The following is an 18,440-nucleotide window of genomic DNA, read 5'->3' as shown; positions in this document are numbered from 1 at the left end:
TGAAATAGTTCTGTTGGCAAAGTGCTTGTCACATAGAGTTTGGATTTCCTGCAGGCCTGTAAAAAGCCAGGCATGGTGGTATGTATTTTTAACCCTAGTACTAAAGAAGGCAGAGACGGTAGATGTTGTGGATTGGATTTAGTGTTTACATTATGGGTTCCCAAATTTACAGGAGAATTCCTCATGTGAGACACTGAGGGTCCCTGCCCCAAGCTGGTTCTGATTGGCAAAGTTGCCAGCAGCCGATGGCTGATCAGGGAAACAGAGGCAGGACTTTAGATTTCCTGGGCAAGGGAACCCAGGGGAAGAAAAAGGATTTAGAATCACCATACAAGGGAAGCAGAAAGATAAGGCCTGAGAAGTGCAGGACAGAGAGACAGCCAACATATAAGAGTCAGGAGGGCTGCAGTCCAGGGCAGCCAAGATGGAATATAGGTTTGATATGTAATAATTCAGGAATATCAGAGGGGAGAGTGTGTAGCTGCTTGGCTGTTTGGGAGTGGCCCCACCATTGAGCTGTTTAGGGCATGTTAAAAAAATAAGGCTGTGTGTGTGTGTCTTTTATTTGAGAATCCGCAACACTGGAGTGGTATCGAGGAACTTGTGCTGCCACTTCTGGGCGAGTAGAGTGGATTAATCTACTACAGCAACAAGTAGATTCCTAGATCTCATGTACCCTCCAATGAGGTCAACCTGTGACTTCTGGATTCTGTTAGAGACTGTACCTCATAAAATAAAGATACCAGTCTTTAACCTCTGTCCATCACACATAAAAACACACATAAATAAAAATGAAGAAGGGCAATAAATGAAGGCTACTTGATGAACGATAGCTTATAGAAGACTTAAGCCTAACTTCAACTTTTCCTCTTCAGTAGGCATTAAACTACTTAGTTGGCATTAGTATCAGTGTTCACAAGCTGAATATCAGGCAATTCACAGCATGGTACACTCTCGAATCTTTGTAAGAGGAAGAATAATAAGAGAAACAGTTAAATACTTGAAAGGATAACCATTGATGGATGAAACCCATGTTCTAAAGGAGAGCAGAGCCACTGTAAATCTTGCTAAAATATAGATTTTGATTTATAAAACCCAGGCTGGGGCCTGAGTGTATATATTCTGGATAAGCTTCCAGGATCACTCATTTAGCAGTTCTGTGTCTCAATAGAAACTCTGAATCTCCGTTCGTACCATCTCACTACAGTTTTTTCCAAAGCCTAATACCTGCTGTAAGTTTTAGTCTGACATGTTTGAAGTTTCTCCACATTTTACTTATAGATACTTGGGCAAATATTTTAACCTCAGGACAACAGAGTCCTTACCTGTCAAAGGAGGATACAAATAACAATACCTATTACACTATAAGGGAATTGAAAGGGCAAATGCTTACTGACCACGTAAATTTGTTAGTAAGTATGGCCATGAAAAACATTTGTCATGTGTCAGTTCAAACTATATCACTGAGCTAAAAGGCAAACAATAGTGACAGAACATGGTAGGTTATGTGCTTTGAAGAATACATATAGTACTCTCCTCCAAGTTCAACATGCCCTATGGCCATGAGCCTTCTTTATATAATTGCTAAGGCTGCATTAGGAGAACTGTAAGATATCCTCCCGACAATATGGTGAAATGTCAAAATGTATGCATTCATTCAGAGATATTTATTGAGTGCCTAATACTTCTGTTGTGTATCAGTACCTGCCTTGTATGGGCATAAGGTGGTGGAACTGAAAGGAAGGAAGGAAGGAAGGAAGGAAGGAAGGAAGGAAGGAAGGAAGGGAGGGAGGGAGGGAGGGAAAAAGGGAGGGAGAGAAGGAAGGAAGAAAGAAGGAAAAGAAAACAGCATTAAATACTGCAATATCCAAATCTAGAATTCACCTCAGGTGAGTGAACTCTTGTCAGAAGGAGATTAACTTACCGGAGTGCAATACTCTACCATGGGGTAGTGCATTTTATGGCCCTTTGCAACTCGGCCAGAAAAAAAGCAGCTTTGGCAGATGTCATAGTTAAAGTGCTTTAGGCTTCTGTACCTGATAAAGAATAGAAACAAATGCTTATGTATTTCTTCAAATCATATTCCCAAAGAACATTCTAGGCAACCCACTCCCACACTGTTGACTGTAGAAACTGAAAACAGTACTCATTTGTCCTTACATAGGAAGCTATTAACTTCTTCCTCCAGATTTCTTCAGTGCCTCTCCTAGAGGATCAACACATTTTGGTGGAACAATTATCCCATAAACATACATATGGAAGAAAAAAGTTTTTAGCCCAGAACCTTGAAATGCCCAAGATGCAACTCACAGGCCACATGAAGCTCATAAAGAAGGAAGACCAAGTGGGGGTGATTTGGTCCTTCTTAGAAGGAGCAACGAAATACTCAAGGGAGCAAATATGGAGACAAAGTGAGGGACAGAAACTGAAGGAGGGGCCGTCTGAAGACCACTCCACCTGAGTATCTATCCCATGTGCAGTCACCAAAGGTAGATGCTGATGTGGAAGTCAGGAAGTGCATGCTGATAAGAGCTTGATATGGATGTCTCCTCAGAGGTCTTCAAGAGTTTGACATATTCAGAGGCAGATGCTCACAACTAGCCATTGAACTGATAATGGGGTTCCCAATGGAGGAGTTAGAGTGAAGGCCATTGAAGCTGAAAGGGTTTGTGGCACCATGAGGAGAGCAACAATACCAGCCAACCACAGCTCCCAGGGTCTAAACCACCAGCCTGGGAGCACTTAGGGAGGGATCCAGGGCTTTAGCTGAATATGTAAGAGTGGAAGGCCCTGCTGGGCATAGGTGGAAGAAGAGAACCTTGACCTCATGAAGGCTGGACGCCCCAGGGGGTGGGAATTTTGAGGGTGGGGAGGTGGGAGTGGGGGGGTAGATAGAGGTTAAATCCACAGAGAAGAAGGAGGAGGGGTGAGGGGATTGGGGGTTCCTGGGTGGGTGGGGGATGGGGTAAGGGGACAACATATGAAATGTAAATAAAACATCCAATAAAAAAATTAAAAAAAAATCTACTCTTATTTAAACTACACTGGAATTCTTTCAGATTAAATAGAAGGTAGTATGGCCAAAATTCCTGGTCTTTTAAAGACCAAATACTCAAACATGAAAGATATAAAAGACGGACATGCCACATGCTGCCAATTCATCACAGGGACAAGAGTGTTCTAAAATAATTATTTTCACAAAATTACCAAAAATAAAGTTAATCATAAGTAATAAAAAATAAAAATATCACTTAAATCACTTCTTTTAATTATAAACTCTAAAATTGGCTGGTATGATTCACCTTTGTGTCAATTAAGAGTTTCTTCTATCTCTTCAGAAATTCCTCACCATACTACCCAAAAATGGTATCACCACCAGCACCACCAAGAACAGCAGCAACAATGTTGGATTAAATGGAATATTTTCTAATTTATAAGTATTGGTTGATATATTTCCTTCAGTCTCGGCCTACTATATATACTTGCTTCATTCTTCCTGATTTTTGCCTTCTCAGATAAGAGCCTCAGCCAATTCAGATAAACATATTCCTGTTGTCACATATGGAAAAGTGGGAAGAAAAGCTAGTCACCTTTTTTTTTTCTTTTAAGATCTCAACCATCATTCGAAAGGGGATGGAAGAAAGAGATGTAGAGAAGTGCTGATTTTTAAAATAATCTAATTTGATAAAGACAAAAGAACTGAAGGTTAAAAGGGGGAGGAGAGGCTCTCTTAGGTCCTCCAAAGCACAGTAATTTTTTTTCTTTTATAAAATTTTCCTGTGTTGTGTACAAATCCCACTGGCTCAGGAAGCTGGCTCAGGAAGATAAGAAATAGAATGCAGTCACCTGCAGCTCCTCTCCCACCCCAGCCTTGCAATCCCTATAGCACCCTTCTCATCTGTCCAAAATCAGGAAGGAAAGAAGGTATATTTTGTAAGCATCTATTTAAGTAGGTTTTAGAAGTATTTAAAGTTTGTTTCTTTTTAATAAAACCTCTTTGTAAGCTGCATGAAATACAAAAGGAAAAACATCAATAGTAAAAGAACTGAAATTTTAAAAAGAAAGTAAACAAAGTAATAAAACAAATTTAAGGACTACTAGAAATTTGTATTTACTAATGCTAAGTGAATTCTGACGGGGGAATAAGCTATATAGCTAGTGTATAATCTTGTTGCTTATAAATGCTATGGAAAAGCTCATATCAATCCAGGTGTTAAAATACACCATCATTTCAAAATTAGGACATGAGATTATTATTAGGTTAGTTCGTTTAAAAATATCCTACTTCTCCAAATGAGTTAATTGTTTTCCATGTTGTTTTAAGAATGCCCAAACAATAGTGTGCTATTTCCCCTCTCTCACACTTTGACATACATATGGCATGCATTCTGGTTTTAGCAGCCTTTTGAATCTCATTTGTTTACATCTTGTATCCCCTTAAGAATTCAATAGGATACTATGGAAAGAAGAGAATCAGATTCAAAAAGAAAGAATAAAGTTCTAGGATGCCTGGAACAATTCTTGTTACTTAAGGGGTAAAAAGAAGTGCTGCCAAGTGAGAGAGAGACAGCTACCAGGATGCGCCTTCCCAGAATAGAATCAACTCTTCGTTTTATAACTGATTCTTGGAGAATTTCTATAAACAGAAAAGGCCATGAAAAAGAAAACAAGGGTAAAGTGTTTTAGTTCCAGGGAAGGAGGAGGTACAGTTCATCTGGTTACCCTTGAAAAACAATTATCTCTGTGGAGACAGGTACTTGGTCTTGCCCAACCAAAACTGTGTTTGTGAAGAGCTGAAGAGTGAAGGTGGAAAGCGACATCTGCCTAATGAGTCAGGACCATGGAAATAACCATGCGATCTCGGGAACTGACAGCCGTGATCAATGTTTTAGCTCCATCACTTTCTCTCTCACTTTAGAAAAGAACAAACTCACAGCAACTGGCATGGGAAACAAACAAAACAAAAAACAAAAAATAATGAGTCATGACAAACTGAGGGACAATGAGGTGATTTTGTTGAATCCTAATACCTGAATCCAATGATTGGACACTCCTTACAGATGTTACATTTGGCTTGATGCTTGGCAGTTTCCGCAGCAGCCACTCTGTGCAAGACGGGCAGCCACACCATAGACTGGGGTTCCAGGCGCATCCAGTCAAGGAAGAGAGCAGCTTCAATCTCAGGTTTATTATTGGCCTGGGAAAACAGAAGAAGACAAGTGGGGCAATAGTATGCAACAAAGAGATGGCGAGAGAGTAAGAGGTATTAATTTATTTAGGTAATAAATCAAAAAGAGAAAGAATAGCAAGAATCACATTTCCCAGCAAGGGCCTCTGTAGCTTCTCTCCCGCCTGCTAATCGCCCCTTATCTGTCAGAGCCAACTACCCCTCTGGTAAATTGTTATTATTACTCTGTCTAGCTACTAAATGACAACAAAACCAAAACAAGAAATAACTTTAAAAGTAAAGCAAAAATACATAGCCAAATGAGACTCAATTTACCTCTAGTTTTTTTTTTTTTGGCAAAGATATAAAAGTTAAATGCAAAGTGTTTACTGATTAAAATTTAAAAGAAAGAGGTGAATACCTTAAGGAAGTATTGATTCTCTTTTTTTTTTCTCTGCAGGAATTCCATTTCCAACATCTCATATTTACAGAGAACAAAACAGACACTGATCGTGTAGTAGAGAAGTAGCTTTTCAACAGCTATACTACTAATTGATGGCAAGGCTTATACTAGTCCTCAGCCATCCTAGACTCTGAATTCTGTCATGGTGCTCCATTGCTTCGCTACTTTTATCTTTCAAAGTCCCAATTTCATATATGTGATTCAACTCAGACAGTACAATCATCTTAGCACACTCAAAACATATTAACTCATAGGCTGACTGATGTTATTGTAGGCATGCATTTTAATCATACCTTGTGTTTTTAACCTTACATGATTGTAATTTTCTGTATCATTAGATAAATTTATAACACATATTGGCTTTTTTTTCTATTTATTGCCTCATTAATCTCACTCATCCAACTGAAATCAGTTCTATCTGAAGAATACCTTTTGCAATTTTCTTTTAGAAGATGTCTGCTGTCTATGGATTTCCCAGATTCTGTATCAAAATATCTCCTTTTTAAGCCATACACTTGATAGCAGTATTTAGTGGATATAAAATTTTATATAGTCAGTTTCAGGGGATATTTTTCTCATTTTGTTTTCGAATTTGAAATGTTAGTCCACTTTTTTCTCAGTTTCCGTGTTGTTACTATTGAAGAGATTGCCATTCCTATGAAGATCATTGTTATTTTCCAGAGGGTTCCTGAAAATGTGGCTTAGACTCTTTAATCTAGAATCTTCTCAGTCATGATTTCAACAAATAACACCTCTTCCAAATTCCTTGTCTATTTTGCTTATAGTATGTCATAAGCTAAATGTTAGTAGTCCACACTCTGCATTGGACTGGTCAGGTCATCCTTGGAATCTCCCACTTTATAATCCTTCATTTGTAAACTTCCATGCCTAATAATTTCTTCTGCCCTATTATCTGGGGAAATACCTATTTCCTCATCAATCTAGTTTGCTATAAAGTTTTAAATCTTTTAAAATGTAGTTATTTATTTTATGAGTATGTCTGAATGTCTGGGTATATGTATATACACCTCAGGCATGTAAAAGTCTCTCAGAAGAAGAGCTGGATGTCCTGGAACTAGATTTGCAGACAGTTGCTAGCCACCATGTCAGTGTTGGGAACTGAACTGAGTTACTCTGCAAGAATAGCAAGTTTTCTTAACTGCTGAGCCATAAGAAACCCCAAATTTTTAAAATTTCATTTTAAACATTTTTTAAATCTTTAAAATTTTAACTATTATGAATTTCTTTGCAGTAATGGAAATGGGACCTAACATCTTGACAATATTATGTCAGTATCACCGATCTATAATCTTAGCATTGCTTATCATATTTCTTGATATCTAGATACTGTATCTGGCAGTTTTAGAGCCAGTTACAAAGTTTATATGTAGTTCCCTGAAGATGTTTTCATTGTGGTCTTTTATTTTGTAACAGCACAAACATCATTCAAAAACATAATCTGCCAGCCTGAAGCAGCATACACAGGACCCTCATGGATCTGTAGCAGATTCTCTGCATATGGCTTCCAGTTTAGTATTTTTTTTATGGAATTCCTGAGTGTGTGAACAATGAGTTTCAGATTCTTGTGCCTTCTCTTGGGCTCTTTTCCTTCAATTGGTTTGTTTTGTCCAACTTCAATGTGATAAGTTTTGTTATATCTTATTATATTTTAAAAATAATCTACCTAATTTTCACTTACTTTGACTTCTTCTGTGCTCAGATGCCTAAGTTTTTTTCATAATTTCTGGACATACTTTGAACCACTGAACTACGTTCTCCCAGATGATTTCATTTGGTATTGCCAAAAATGAGGGGCACTACTTAAGTATATGACATGGTATCCTTAGTAGAATACAACTAATTAGTGAAGTGCCATCCTATCTTGCCCCTTTCAGCACACACTTTGCTAATAAAGGATCTAGCCACATTATAACAGAATGAGAACTAGATTTGGCCAGAGGCCCCATTTTATCTTGTAACACTGACCATTGCAGCAGTACTCTAGTCTTTACTTACTCCTAATGACAAATGTAACACCAAAATAGTGAGCTATTTAGCCTTGGATTTCCTTGTTACAAACTGGAATCAATGCAATCCACTGATCAAAATCATCTGCCAATCCCTTTTCTCTATGTGAGAGTCATCACAGACAAACTGGAAGTTTTTAAAAGGAATCCTTGAATGTAAAGATGAAAAAAGATCATGTGAGTCAATTTACTCTTTTCAAAGGTCTGACATCATGAAGTTGTATCTCAGGTCCCAAATCTTAGCCAGTGACAGTATATTCACTCATACAGCCACTGTCTAAGTATCACCCAGGTGAGAAAGCATCCTGAACATCTGTGTAATGGACCCCAGTGCCAAATGTTTCATCATGTTGAGCTGAAATCACAGCAAACAAGTAAAGGATGGGAAAGTTCTAAATTCACAGAACCCATGCAACCTTGGGAAAATATCTTTATCTGTATGCCTTAACCTTCCTCTGCTATGAAACTGAAATTTTTAACATTACCTGCTTCACAGGGCTGTTTCAAGATTATATGAGCCACCAAACTGAAAGGCATCCCTATCAGTGTTTGGCATATAGCATGAAGCATGTTTCAAGGGTTTATCATTGCCATCAGCAGGCATCTGACTGGAAGCCTATATAGAACCCAGGGCTTCATACATGCTACCTTGAAACAGCTTTTTTAAGGTTTATCAAAACTGCTCCCTGTTCTTTTTATTACTTCTTCATGTGGTACATCTCAGTTTACCAATGTCCTTTCGAGCATCAATTTTTCAAATATGTTCTGCTTGTAATGATACCTCTATTGCTCTGTATGGGGTAATTAATCATTTTTATTTGATCTAGACTACAATTTCTGTTCAACTCAACTCTGGGTCAGTGTTTCCCAGTACATTCAGCAAAATGTTTTATGAAAGGAAGGTCAAAGTAATTAAGGATTCATCATCAGGATTTCACAAGAGAAAACCCATGTTAATCTTCATTTGACCTAAAATGTTCCCAACTTATAGTTCAGTGACCCTAAGAACTTTTTTCCCTTTGAGTTTAAAATGTCTATGAGCACCACAATACATTAACGCTCAGCTGAGCATTATGGTGAGTGCGGATCTCTTCTGTTATCTAGAATTCTTTCACACAAATTGGGATTTCTTTCTTTTCACATCTGTCAAGAAATTTACTGTTGGTTTAAGTCCGTTGTAAACATCTCATTGGTTTACAGTCCTGATAACTATTGCTCCCAACTTAGGACTTTTTATATTTCAAAATATGTGCTCTTTTCACATTTAAAAGTTACTGGTGAAGCTAAGCGTGGTGGTTCATGCCTTTAACTCCAGAATTCAGAAGGCAGAGGCAGGTAGATCACTGTGAGATCAAGGCCAGTCTGGTCAACACAATGATTTCTAGAACAGCAAGGGCTACATAGAAAGACCATGTTATAAAAGAGAGAACAGTTATCGAGAGTGAGAGGGAGGAAGGGAGGACGGGAGGAAGAGAGAGATGGAGGGAGGGATTCAAGAGGGAGAGGAAGAGGGAGAGAGAGACAGAGATATTACGGCTTAAAGCATTGAACAGACCACAGACCAACGGACAACATTAAATACTTTGCAAAAGCCTACGAGTTTAACATAACCAGTAATTCTGTCCTCTCTGGTTGTTGAACTAGGAATCTTCCCTGTAGTATCATCTAGTATGTGCTGTACACATTTCTCCATTACACAAAGACATAGGAGACTTTGTCAAAAGAACTGCCAAGTGATCAACTACACAATATACTCTATAATAATATAGGGTTGTTGCTTGTTCCACTGGTCTAGAAACCAACTTTAGCAAAATAACCCTTTCTAGCCAGAAGACAAACCACTATAGAAAACCAATACACTGAAAAGCATTAATAATCCATTATTATTTATAGTATGAATTTACTCATGCTTAATTAGAACCTGTTAACATTCCTTTTGGCTCTGCCCCACAGTTACCTGGCAACAGCCAGGTATGCCTGACTTACTATAAAACGGGCTGTTCGCCCCTTCTTCACTCTCTTACCCTCTTACTCTCTTACCCTCTTACCCACTCTGTCTTTTCTCTACTCATTCCCCTTCCCCCTTTCTCCACATATTCCTGGCTGGCCTCTACCCTCTCTGTCTCTCTCTTGCTACTCTGTCTCTGTCTCTGTCCCTGTCTCTCTCACTGCTTTTTTCTGCCTCAACTCCCCTCCCCATGCCCTAAATAAACTCTATATCCATCTATACTATGTCCATTGTGAGGTTGGTACCTCAGGGGGAAGGGATATCTCAGCATGGGCCTGTAGGCATACCCCTTCCACCTCTCCATACCATGACTCTAACAATCATATCCTGGGCTTTTCTCTTTTTACAAAATACAACACTGGTGCCAAGTGACTCGGATTTAGAAACTCTAACATCTCCTGCTGCCACATGGATGTTGCAGCCATTGGATTGCTCTCTAGACCTATCTACCCGAACACTGGTGAACTGGTAAGCTCCTGCCCCCCACTGGTTGGTGTAAATATCCCTAGTCCTTCCTAAGAGAGGACTATTAAGCTCACAGCCACCCTATAGTGTCCTTGAGGATGGAAGCATTCACAGTCATGACTGGTCTTCTCACTGAACCTTCTTTCTAGGACTTCTACCCCTGGTGACCCCCTACCTCTCGCTCACACTCTCTGGGAAGTGGTTCTCCCTCTACCTCTGAGCCCCAGAGCTGGCCCAGAGCTCAGCCTCCAGTTCATAGAATGATGAACTAGTGAACTGGCCTGGCTGCTCCCTTAGTTACCACATTTGTCCTCCAGACTTGGGAACAAATCACTAGCTCCTCTCCTACTCTCACCCAGAAGGGATCTTCATCGCCATGCCTCCTGGTCTAATTTACAGGCTAAATTTGGCCCCAATTATCCACAGACCAATAACTCTACATGCCTGTTTAAAGGCAATTTATAACCTGCCAGTGATCCAGCTATCAGTGTGCCCTCCCCCCTCATTCTCTTGAAACTTGCTCTCTGCTCCCATCCCGGGCCTCCTTGATTCTGCTGCCTCCATGTGAATCTGCATGCCCCTACCTCCCCACCCACTATCCCCCAAATATCCTCACCCCCACCCCCCACTCCACACCAGTACTCTGCTCTGTGGAGCCACTGCTGCAATCCTGCTGCTTCCATCACCCCTTGCTCTCTGGCTCAAGGTACAGCATTCGTGTGGTACTGCCTCCAACCAGCCTGCTCAGCACCACTGCCCTTCACTCAATGATGCAGGCGCCACACAGCCCCAGCACCTGGAGTGCGAAGGCTCTCCCAAATAAGCAAGAGTTGCTAGGAGACAGAACGCTGCTTCAGGCACTGCTCTCTGTTCCACCCCCAGGCACTGCTCTCTGTCCTACCCCATCCTGCTCTGCTGAACCTCCGGCCTGCTCCCACCGCCACTGCCCACTGCCAAGCCACTCAGCATGCGCTCCTTAGATTCTTCTGAATGTTTGTCTTTGCCATGCTTCTGTTCCACTCTAAGATGCACAGCCACATTTCTACAACTCCATTCTAAGGTATAACTTGTGACTCTTAGCACCATCTCAAGTAGGGGCAGTCCTGTGACTATCCACCATCTTTGTTGTGGGCAGATAAAGTTTTGTTGTTATTGCTTCAGCACCATCTTAGATAAGTACAGTCAGGTGGTGGCTGGCTTCAGCACGATTTTTGTTATGGGCAGTCCCCAGTTCAATGCTTTTAGGAGTGCAACCTGTCAAAGTCACCTAGCAACTAAGATAAGGCTTTCATTCTATTCTGCCTTGGTAAATAATGATTTATAAACAGTAAAAAGTTAAAGCTCTCTCCCTTAAATATATGTTTAGCCTTGTTTTTGCTACTGTCATTAAGTCAAAATATGCTCTCTTTATTTGCTAGATACATCTAGAACAAAAAAAAAACAGATTGTCTAACACAGATATGCTTAATAGACTGGTTCTCAATCTTGTCAGAAATCTGCTAATGTAATGTTAAATGTTTGGGCTTGTTGTGATAGAGACCCCCAAATCCTGACAGTTTACCCCCATGGTCTCCTAAAAAGATAGGGGCACAGTGACAAGATTCAACCTGGATTGTGGTATGATAACCACTGAGAAACACTGCTTCATTGACTTGCTCACTTCCAGGGGTTGGCCTACTTTGTGTACAAATAGAGGATACCCTCAGAATCAAATGTCTCACATTGCCTAAGTCAAGGTGGGTCATTTCTCATTTCATATGTACCTACTCCACAGGAAAAAGCTTTTTGTCTTCTGGGCCTCACTGACAGACTGACTCTGCTCAAGTTGTGATGGAGACCACAGAGACCTGGAATATGTGTAGGTAGTGGACTATAGACCAATCAGTGTCTGTCATTTTAATTAATACATGACTCCTAGATTACAATTTATTCTTTCTAGATTCCTGACTACATTGATAGCTAAGCTTGACAGCTAGAAAACAGATCTCTATCTAGCGCTTTACCCCAAGGTAATCCACCACTTTAATAGCTCTTAAGGAAATTCGTTAACTAGCTAAGACTACCAGATTTCTTATCAAATACAGACAGGTTTGCCTTGCTCACAGACTTCATGATAAAGGATATACAAACTCAGATGTAAGCTTTCACAGAAGTAACCTATTGTTACTTCCTTATCTAAACTCAATTTCCAGTGATTAAATGTGTCATGCTTCATCCTTGCTTTGCCATTGTCTTAATATTTACCAATAGAGTTCTTATAAATTAGCCTAACCGTAATAAAACATTTCACTATACAATCCACTTTTATAGACACAAGATCAGTTTCCTTTGGTTGTCTTTTAACTATAAACTTAAAGTGTTTCTCATGCTAAATCTATACTACAGCTATCATAGCTACAAATATAAGCTTTCTTTGGTTATCTTTAACTATAGACTTAAGGTATTTCTCATGCTAAACTATATGATCAACTACCATATTAATAGGGTCAAGGTTTTGTGTTTCCTTTGTCTTTTAAATGTAAACTTAAAAATGTTTCCCATTATGATATCCAGTCTCCTAAACAGAAGGAAAAACCCCTTCTTGCTTCTACTGCTCCACAAAAGGATTTTGTCTTCCCTAAGATCATCTTTAAAAGTTATCATGTCATTAATAAATTTATCTCTTTAGTAAACTTATAAGCTCTAGGAAACCCACTCAGATCTACCTCTCATGGAGCAAATAGACCCTATCCAGATAAGTACATCTTCCAATCAAAACCCTAAGTTCTTACCTATCACCTATTCCAGAGAGTGGGATTCCTCTCCTGTTCCTGGGATTGGGACTCCCCTCACCCCAACCACCAAGCACCTAAGAAAATTTTTTCCTCCCAAACTTATTTAACTTTATTCTCTACCTCTAATGTGTGTGTGTGTGTGTGTCTGTCTGTCTGTCTGTCTGTCTCTTTCTCTCTCTCTCTCTCTCTCTCTCTCTCTCTCTCTCTCTCTCTCTCTCTCTGTGTGTGTGTGTGTGTGTGTGTGTGTGTGTGTGTGTGTGTGCTTCAGCATCTTGTGAAGTCCAGGCATTTACTCAAAATCTACATCTAGGACAGCACCAGAGAAGCAACCCATAGATGCTCCAATCTACCCTCACATGCTCTTCTACTGGGCCTGCTCCTTCCCATCTATCCACAGATGCTTCCACAGACCCTGGACAGCAAGGAAACAGCCAACTCTTCTAAAACTGGACCAACACCTCTATATCCATTTTCTTTGATTTCCTAGAGACATGTCGCCCCCAACATAAACAGGAAGTAGCTAAAGATTACAGTGACCCAATTCCTGCTTCACCATCACCTTTTTCTAGTTTATCTTTTTTATAATTAAATCAAAAGGGAAGAATGTTAGCTTTCCTTCTAAGCTCATCCCACAGTTACCTGGCAACAGCTAAGAGGGGCTATTTGCCCCCTCCTCACTCTCTTACCCTCTTATCCACCCTGTCCCTTCTCTCCCCATTCCCCCCTCACTCCACATGTTTCTGGCTGGCTCTCTCTCCTCTCCTCTCCTCTCCTCTCCTCTCCTCTCCTCTCCTCTCCTCTCCTCTCCTCTCCTCTCCTCTCCTCTCCTCTCCTCTCCTCTCCTCTCCTCTCCTCTCTCTCTCTCTCTCTCTCTCTCTCTCTCTCTCTCTCTCTCTCTCTCTCTCTGATTTTCTCTGCCTCAACTCCCCTCACCATGCCTTAAATAAACCCTATTCTATACTATATCTGTCATATGGCTGGTACTTCAGGGGGAAGGGGGGCCTCTGAGGCACTCCTTCTACCTCACCATACTATGTCTCTACCAAACATATCCTGGTTCTTTCTCTCTTTTCTATAAAACACAACATAACCTATATACTTAATCTGACTTATGCTTAAAGGGTATATTAATGATGCATTAGTAGATATGCCATAGGGTAAGAATTAAGACTTAATACACAGTATAAATAATAATGTAAAATTCCAATAAAAGATCAACAAAAATAATCTAAGTACTAATTAGCAACAAGCATAAGTAAATACAGAAGGGGCCAAGGACACATGCTTAGCAATTAGGATGCCCTGGGTTCAATCTCTAGCAATACAAAAATAAAGTAAGTCAAGGTCTGGAGAGATGGCTCAGTATTTAAGAGCACTGACTGCTCTTTCAGAGGTCCTGAGTTCAATTCCCAAAAACCACACGGTGGATCACAACCATCTGCAATAGTGTCTGATGCCGTCTTCTGGTGTGTGTGTGTGTGTGTGTGTGTGTGTGAAGAGAGCAATGGTGTACTCATATACATAAAATATATAAATCAAAAAAGTCAAGAATGAATAGATAAATAAAAGACAGACAGACAGACAGACAGACAGATAGATAGATTGATAGATAGGGGCTGAGGATATGGTTCAGTGGATAAGAGAACTTAGTGGATAAGCATGAAAATTAGAGTTCAAATCTTCAGCATCCATATAAAAAGAAGGTCATGGCCACAAGTGCCTGAAACTCTGGTTCTATGATGGAGAGAAGAAAAAATATTGAGGATTGAAGGACACCCACCTAAATCCAGGTTAAGTGAAAGACCCTGGCTCAATGGAATATGGCAGAGAATAACAGTACAGGATACTCAATACCCTCTTGTGGCCTCTACATGTAAAGGAGTATATGCACCTGCCCACACACAGATCCATACACACAAAAAATTCATACATGCAAATAGTGAGAAAACTGAAGTGCATAAAAGAAGGAAACACCATGATTGTAATGTGAAATTAATAGTAAGGAACAAAGACCAATAGTACAGAAGCTCCAGTGAGAGGAAATGATCACATTACTCTCAAGACAGTTTAATCCCTTCACAGAAAACAATGTCTACAAATGGGGAGAGGCTTCTATTCCCCATCTCAAACCAAGGAATTATTGCAACTTAGTGGCTTCTACTGTGGAAATCAGTATGGTAGATCTTCAGGAAGCTGACAATAGATCTACATCAAGATCCAACTAAGCATACTCTTGTCATATACTCTAAAGATACTGCATCCTGATATAGAGTTACTTGAGCATCTACGTCATTGCTGTCTACTCATAAAAGACAGAATTTAGGAATAATCTAGATATCCATCAACAGATGAATGGATGATGAAACTATGGAAGATTAACAAAATGGCATATTGTTCAGCTATTTAAAAATTATGCAATTCGAGAGTAAATGGATGAAACTAGAAAAAAATCAGCCAAAGTGAGATTACCACACCCCAAAAAGACAAATATTGTGTATATTCTCTTACATACAGATGTTGACTTTTAAGACTTTGCCAGGCATGCTACAATCTATATAACTACAGAGGTTAAGTATAGAGTAAGGGACTGGGGGTAGGAGAGGATCTCCTTGGTCTACTGAAGGCTGGATGCCCCAGTGTGTGGAAATTCGTGGGTGGGAAGGTGGGAGTGGGCGGGTGGGTGGCGGTACATCCTTATAGAAGCAGGAGGATGGGGGGGGAATAGTGGGTTCCTGGGTGGGAGGGAAATGGGGAAGGGGGATCACATCTGAAATGTAAATATAATATCTGATGTAAAAAAATAAAGAAGGAAAAATAGATAATTATGGAAAGACAGGTGTGAGACTGGAGAGGGAGGATTAAATGAGGAGGGTAAAGATGCAAGCACTCTGGAAGTCAGTCTGGTGGTTCCTCAGAAAATTGGACATAGCATTACCTGAGGACCTAGCTATACCACTCCTGAGCATATACCCAGAAGATGTTCCAACATGTAACAAGGATATATGCTCCACTATGTTCATAGCAGCCTTATTTATAATAGCCAGAAGCTGGAAAGAACCCAGATGTCCTTCAGCAGAGGAATGGATACAGAAAATGTGGTACATTTACACAATGGAGTATTACTCAGCTATTAAAAACAATGAATTTGAGAAATTCTTAGGTAAATGGATGGAACTAGAAAATATCATCCTGAGTGAGATAACCCAATGACAAAAGAACACACATGGTATGCACTCACTGATAAGTGGATATTGGCCCAAAAGCTTGCAATACCCAAGATACAACTCAGACGACATGAAGCTCATGAAGAAGGAACAACAAAGTATGGGTGCTTTGGTCCTTCTCAGAAAGAGTAACAAAATACTCAAGGGAGCAAATATGGAGACAAAGTGTGGGACAGATACTGAAGGAGGGGCAGTCTGGAGACTGTTCCACCTGGGTATCCATCCCATGTGCAGTCACCAAAGGCACATGCTGATATGGATGCCAGGAAGTGCATCTTAACAGGAGCCTGATATATCTGTCTCCTTAGAAGTCTGCCAGAGCCTGACATACACAGAGGCAGGTGCTCACAGCTAACCATTGAACTGATCATGGGGTTCCCAATGGAGGAGTTAGAAAGAAGAGTGATTCTCTCCAACCAACCAGAGCTCCCAGGATCTAAACCACCAGCCTGGGAGAACATAGGGAGGTACCCATGGCTCCAGGAGTATATGTAGGGGAGGATGGCCTTGTCGGGCATAGGTGGGAGAGGAGACCCTTGGTCCCATGAAAGCTAGACACCCAGTGTGGGGGAATTCAAAGTTGGGGAGGTAGGAGTGGGGTGGGTAGGGGTACAACCTCATAGAAGCAGGGGGACGGGGGCTAGGATAGTGGTTTCCTGGGTGGGGGGAAATGGGGTAAGAGGATAACATCTGAAATGTAAATAAAATATCCAATAAAAAAAGAAGGAAGTGCCAGCATCTATATAGGTCATCTCATCAGCTCCTAGAATGATCTTTAAAAATTAAATAAAAAATAATTAAAAGGTTTTAAAAAAGAGGGATTATTGAGAGGGTCAACTAAGGGCTAAGTTGAGTGGTCATATTGAAACTGACTACTGTAGAAGCTTCTTAAAATATATATTTATATGAAAGAAATCTAAGTGAAGTCACCATATAATGGAAGAGTTAAAGCCCCAACTCAACATTTTTTTACTATCAAGTGAAACTCCCAGTGCCAGAAATAGGTTATATCTAACTGAGTTGTTGTCCAAAGGAATGTCATGGATACCCCCCAAACCACTCAGGTTTTTGCCTAGGCTATTGGTTGCTCTTCATGAATTGATGGTAAGGTACTATTGCTGAAGACAACATCTATTCAACTCATTGAACATAGAAAAGTCAAGCTGATGTCTAACAAGAGCCTTTATCCCTAGTGACTAATGTTCATGGTACCGGTACATACTCTGCACACTACCAGAGGAGAAAGGTAAACACAAACCCAGCTACAGTCCCTTTGATCTACAGGTGACCTGAAGGCAAGATGTGCAAATGCAATAGTGGCACGAAGCTTGTGGGAGTAACCAACAACTGTCTGATTGGCCTTAAGGCCCAGTCCATGAAATGAAGCTCATGCTTGAAACTGCTTTGGTGACCAAAATACTGAAACTAGATAGGCCATGGACCTATGGGAAAACCAAACACTATTGTTATGCTAGCTAAATGCCCTTAGCAATACAATGACTTTCAGTGACAGTCACTCTTTTTCATAGATCAGTTGTCTTTTCCAGTTATCATCAGAGAAGCTTCCACCTATGGTATAGTGGAACAAATACAGTGACTCACAACTGGATAATGTGCAGAGAATGAGAAACCTGGAACAAAATGGGATGTCTCCATCAAATCTTTCCCCTTAGAGCTCAGGGAACTTTATAGAAGAGAAATTGAGCCAGTGGGGATATAAGACACCAAAGGAACAGTGCCTTCCAAACACAAAAAGACTGGCACACATATGAGCTCACAGAGACAGTGGAAGCATGCACAGCATCTACAAAGGTCTAAGCCAGATGATGTACGAGCTCTGAAGGTGTAAGTCAACACAAGCCCCCATCCCTAAACAAAAGCTATCTCAAATGTGCAACTGCTTGCAAAGGAAATATTAGTTTTCTACAATGACGTCTCACTGGGTAATTGCAAAGCACACTTAAGGGTAGACCCCATGCTCAGTAGTATATGAACAATGTAAAATGAATTCAAAAGTATATTTGAAAACTTTTTGTCTCATATTGCATTGTTTGAGCATACTTTATCTTATTGATCTTTTGTTTGTATATTATGGTCTTGATTCGGTGTTTTTGTGCTATTTGTTTCTCTTTCTCTCCAACAAGGTCACACCTCCCAACATTGCCACACTCCCTGAGCCAAGTATATGCAAACCATCTCTCTCTGTCTCTCTGTCTCTGTATCCTCTCTCTGTCTCTGTCTCTCTGTCTCTCTGTCTCTCTCCCTTTCTCTCTCTCTCTCTCTCTCTCTCTCTCTCTCTCTCTCTCTCTCTC

General features: G+C 40.3%; 1 protein-coding gene across 9 annotated transcripts in view; it reads right to left on the bottom strand.

Annotated features, from left to right (window-relative positions):
* The window catches only part of Dmd (dystrophin), a 1,212,244-nt gene that overhangs the window by 62,128 nt on the left and 1,131,676 nt on the right, over positions 1-18,440 (bottom strand). For all 9 annotated transcript variants that reach the window (XM_028765040.1, XM_028765041.1, XM_028765042.1 and 6 more), the window contains 2 exons: positions 5,031-5,197; positions 1,925-2,036 (listed from right to left, as the gene is read on the bottom strand). In XM_028765040.1, coding sequence (XP_028620873.1) covers positions 1,925-2,036; positions 5,031-5,197 — 279 coding nt within the window. The remainder of the gene's footprint in view (positions 1-1,924; positions 2,037-5,030; positions 5,198-18,440) is intronic.

This window comes from Grammomys surdaster, unplaced genomic scaffold, assembly GCF_004785775.1.
Source record: "Grammomys surdaster isolate TR1022 unplaced genomic scaffold, NIH_TR_1.0 148, whole genome shotgun sequence".
In the NCBI taxonomy this organism is placed as follows: domain Eukaryota; kingdom Metazoa; phylum Chordata; class Mammalia; order Rodentia; family Muridae; genus Grammomys; species Grammomys surdaster.
The sequence above is the reverse complement of the archived record's forward strand: the minus strand, read 5'-3'. Positions and strand labels throughout refer to the sequence as shown.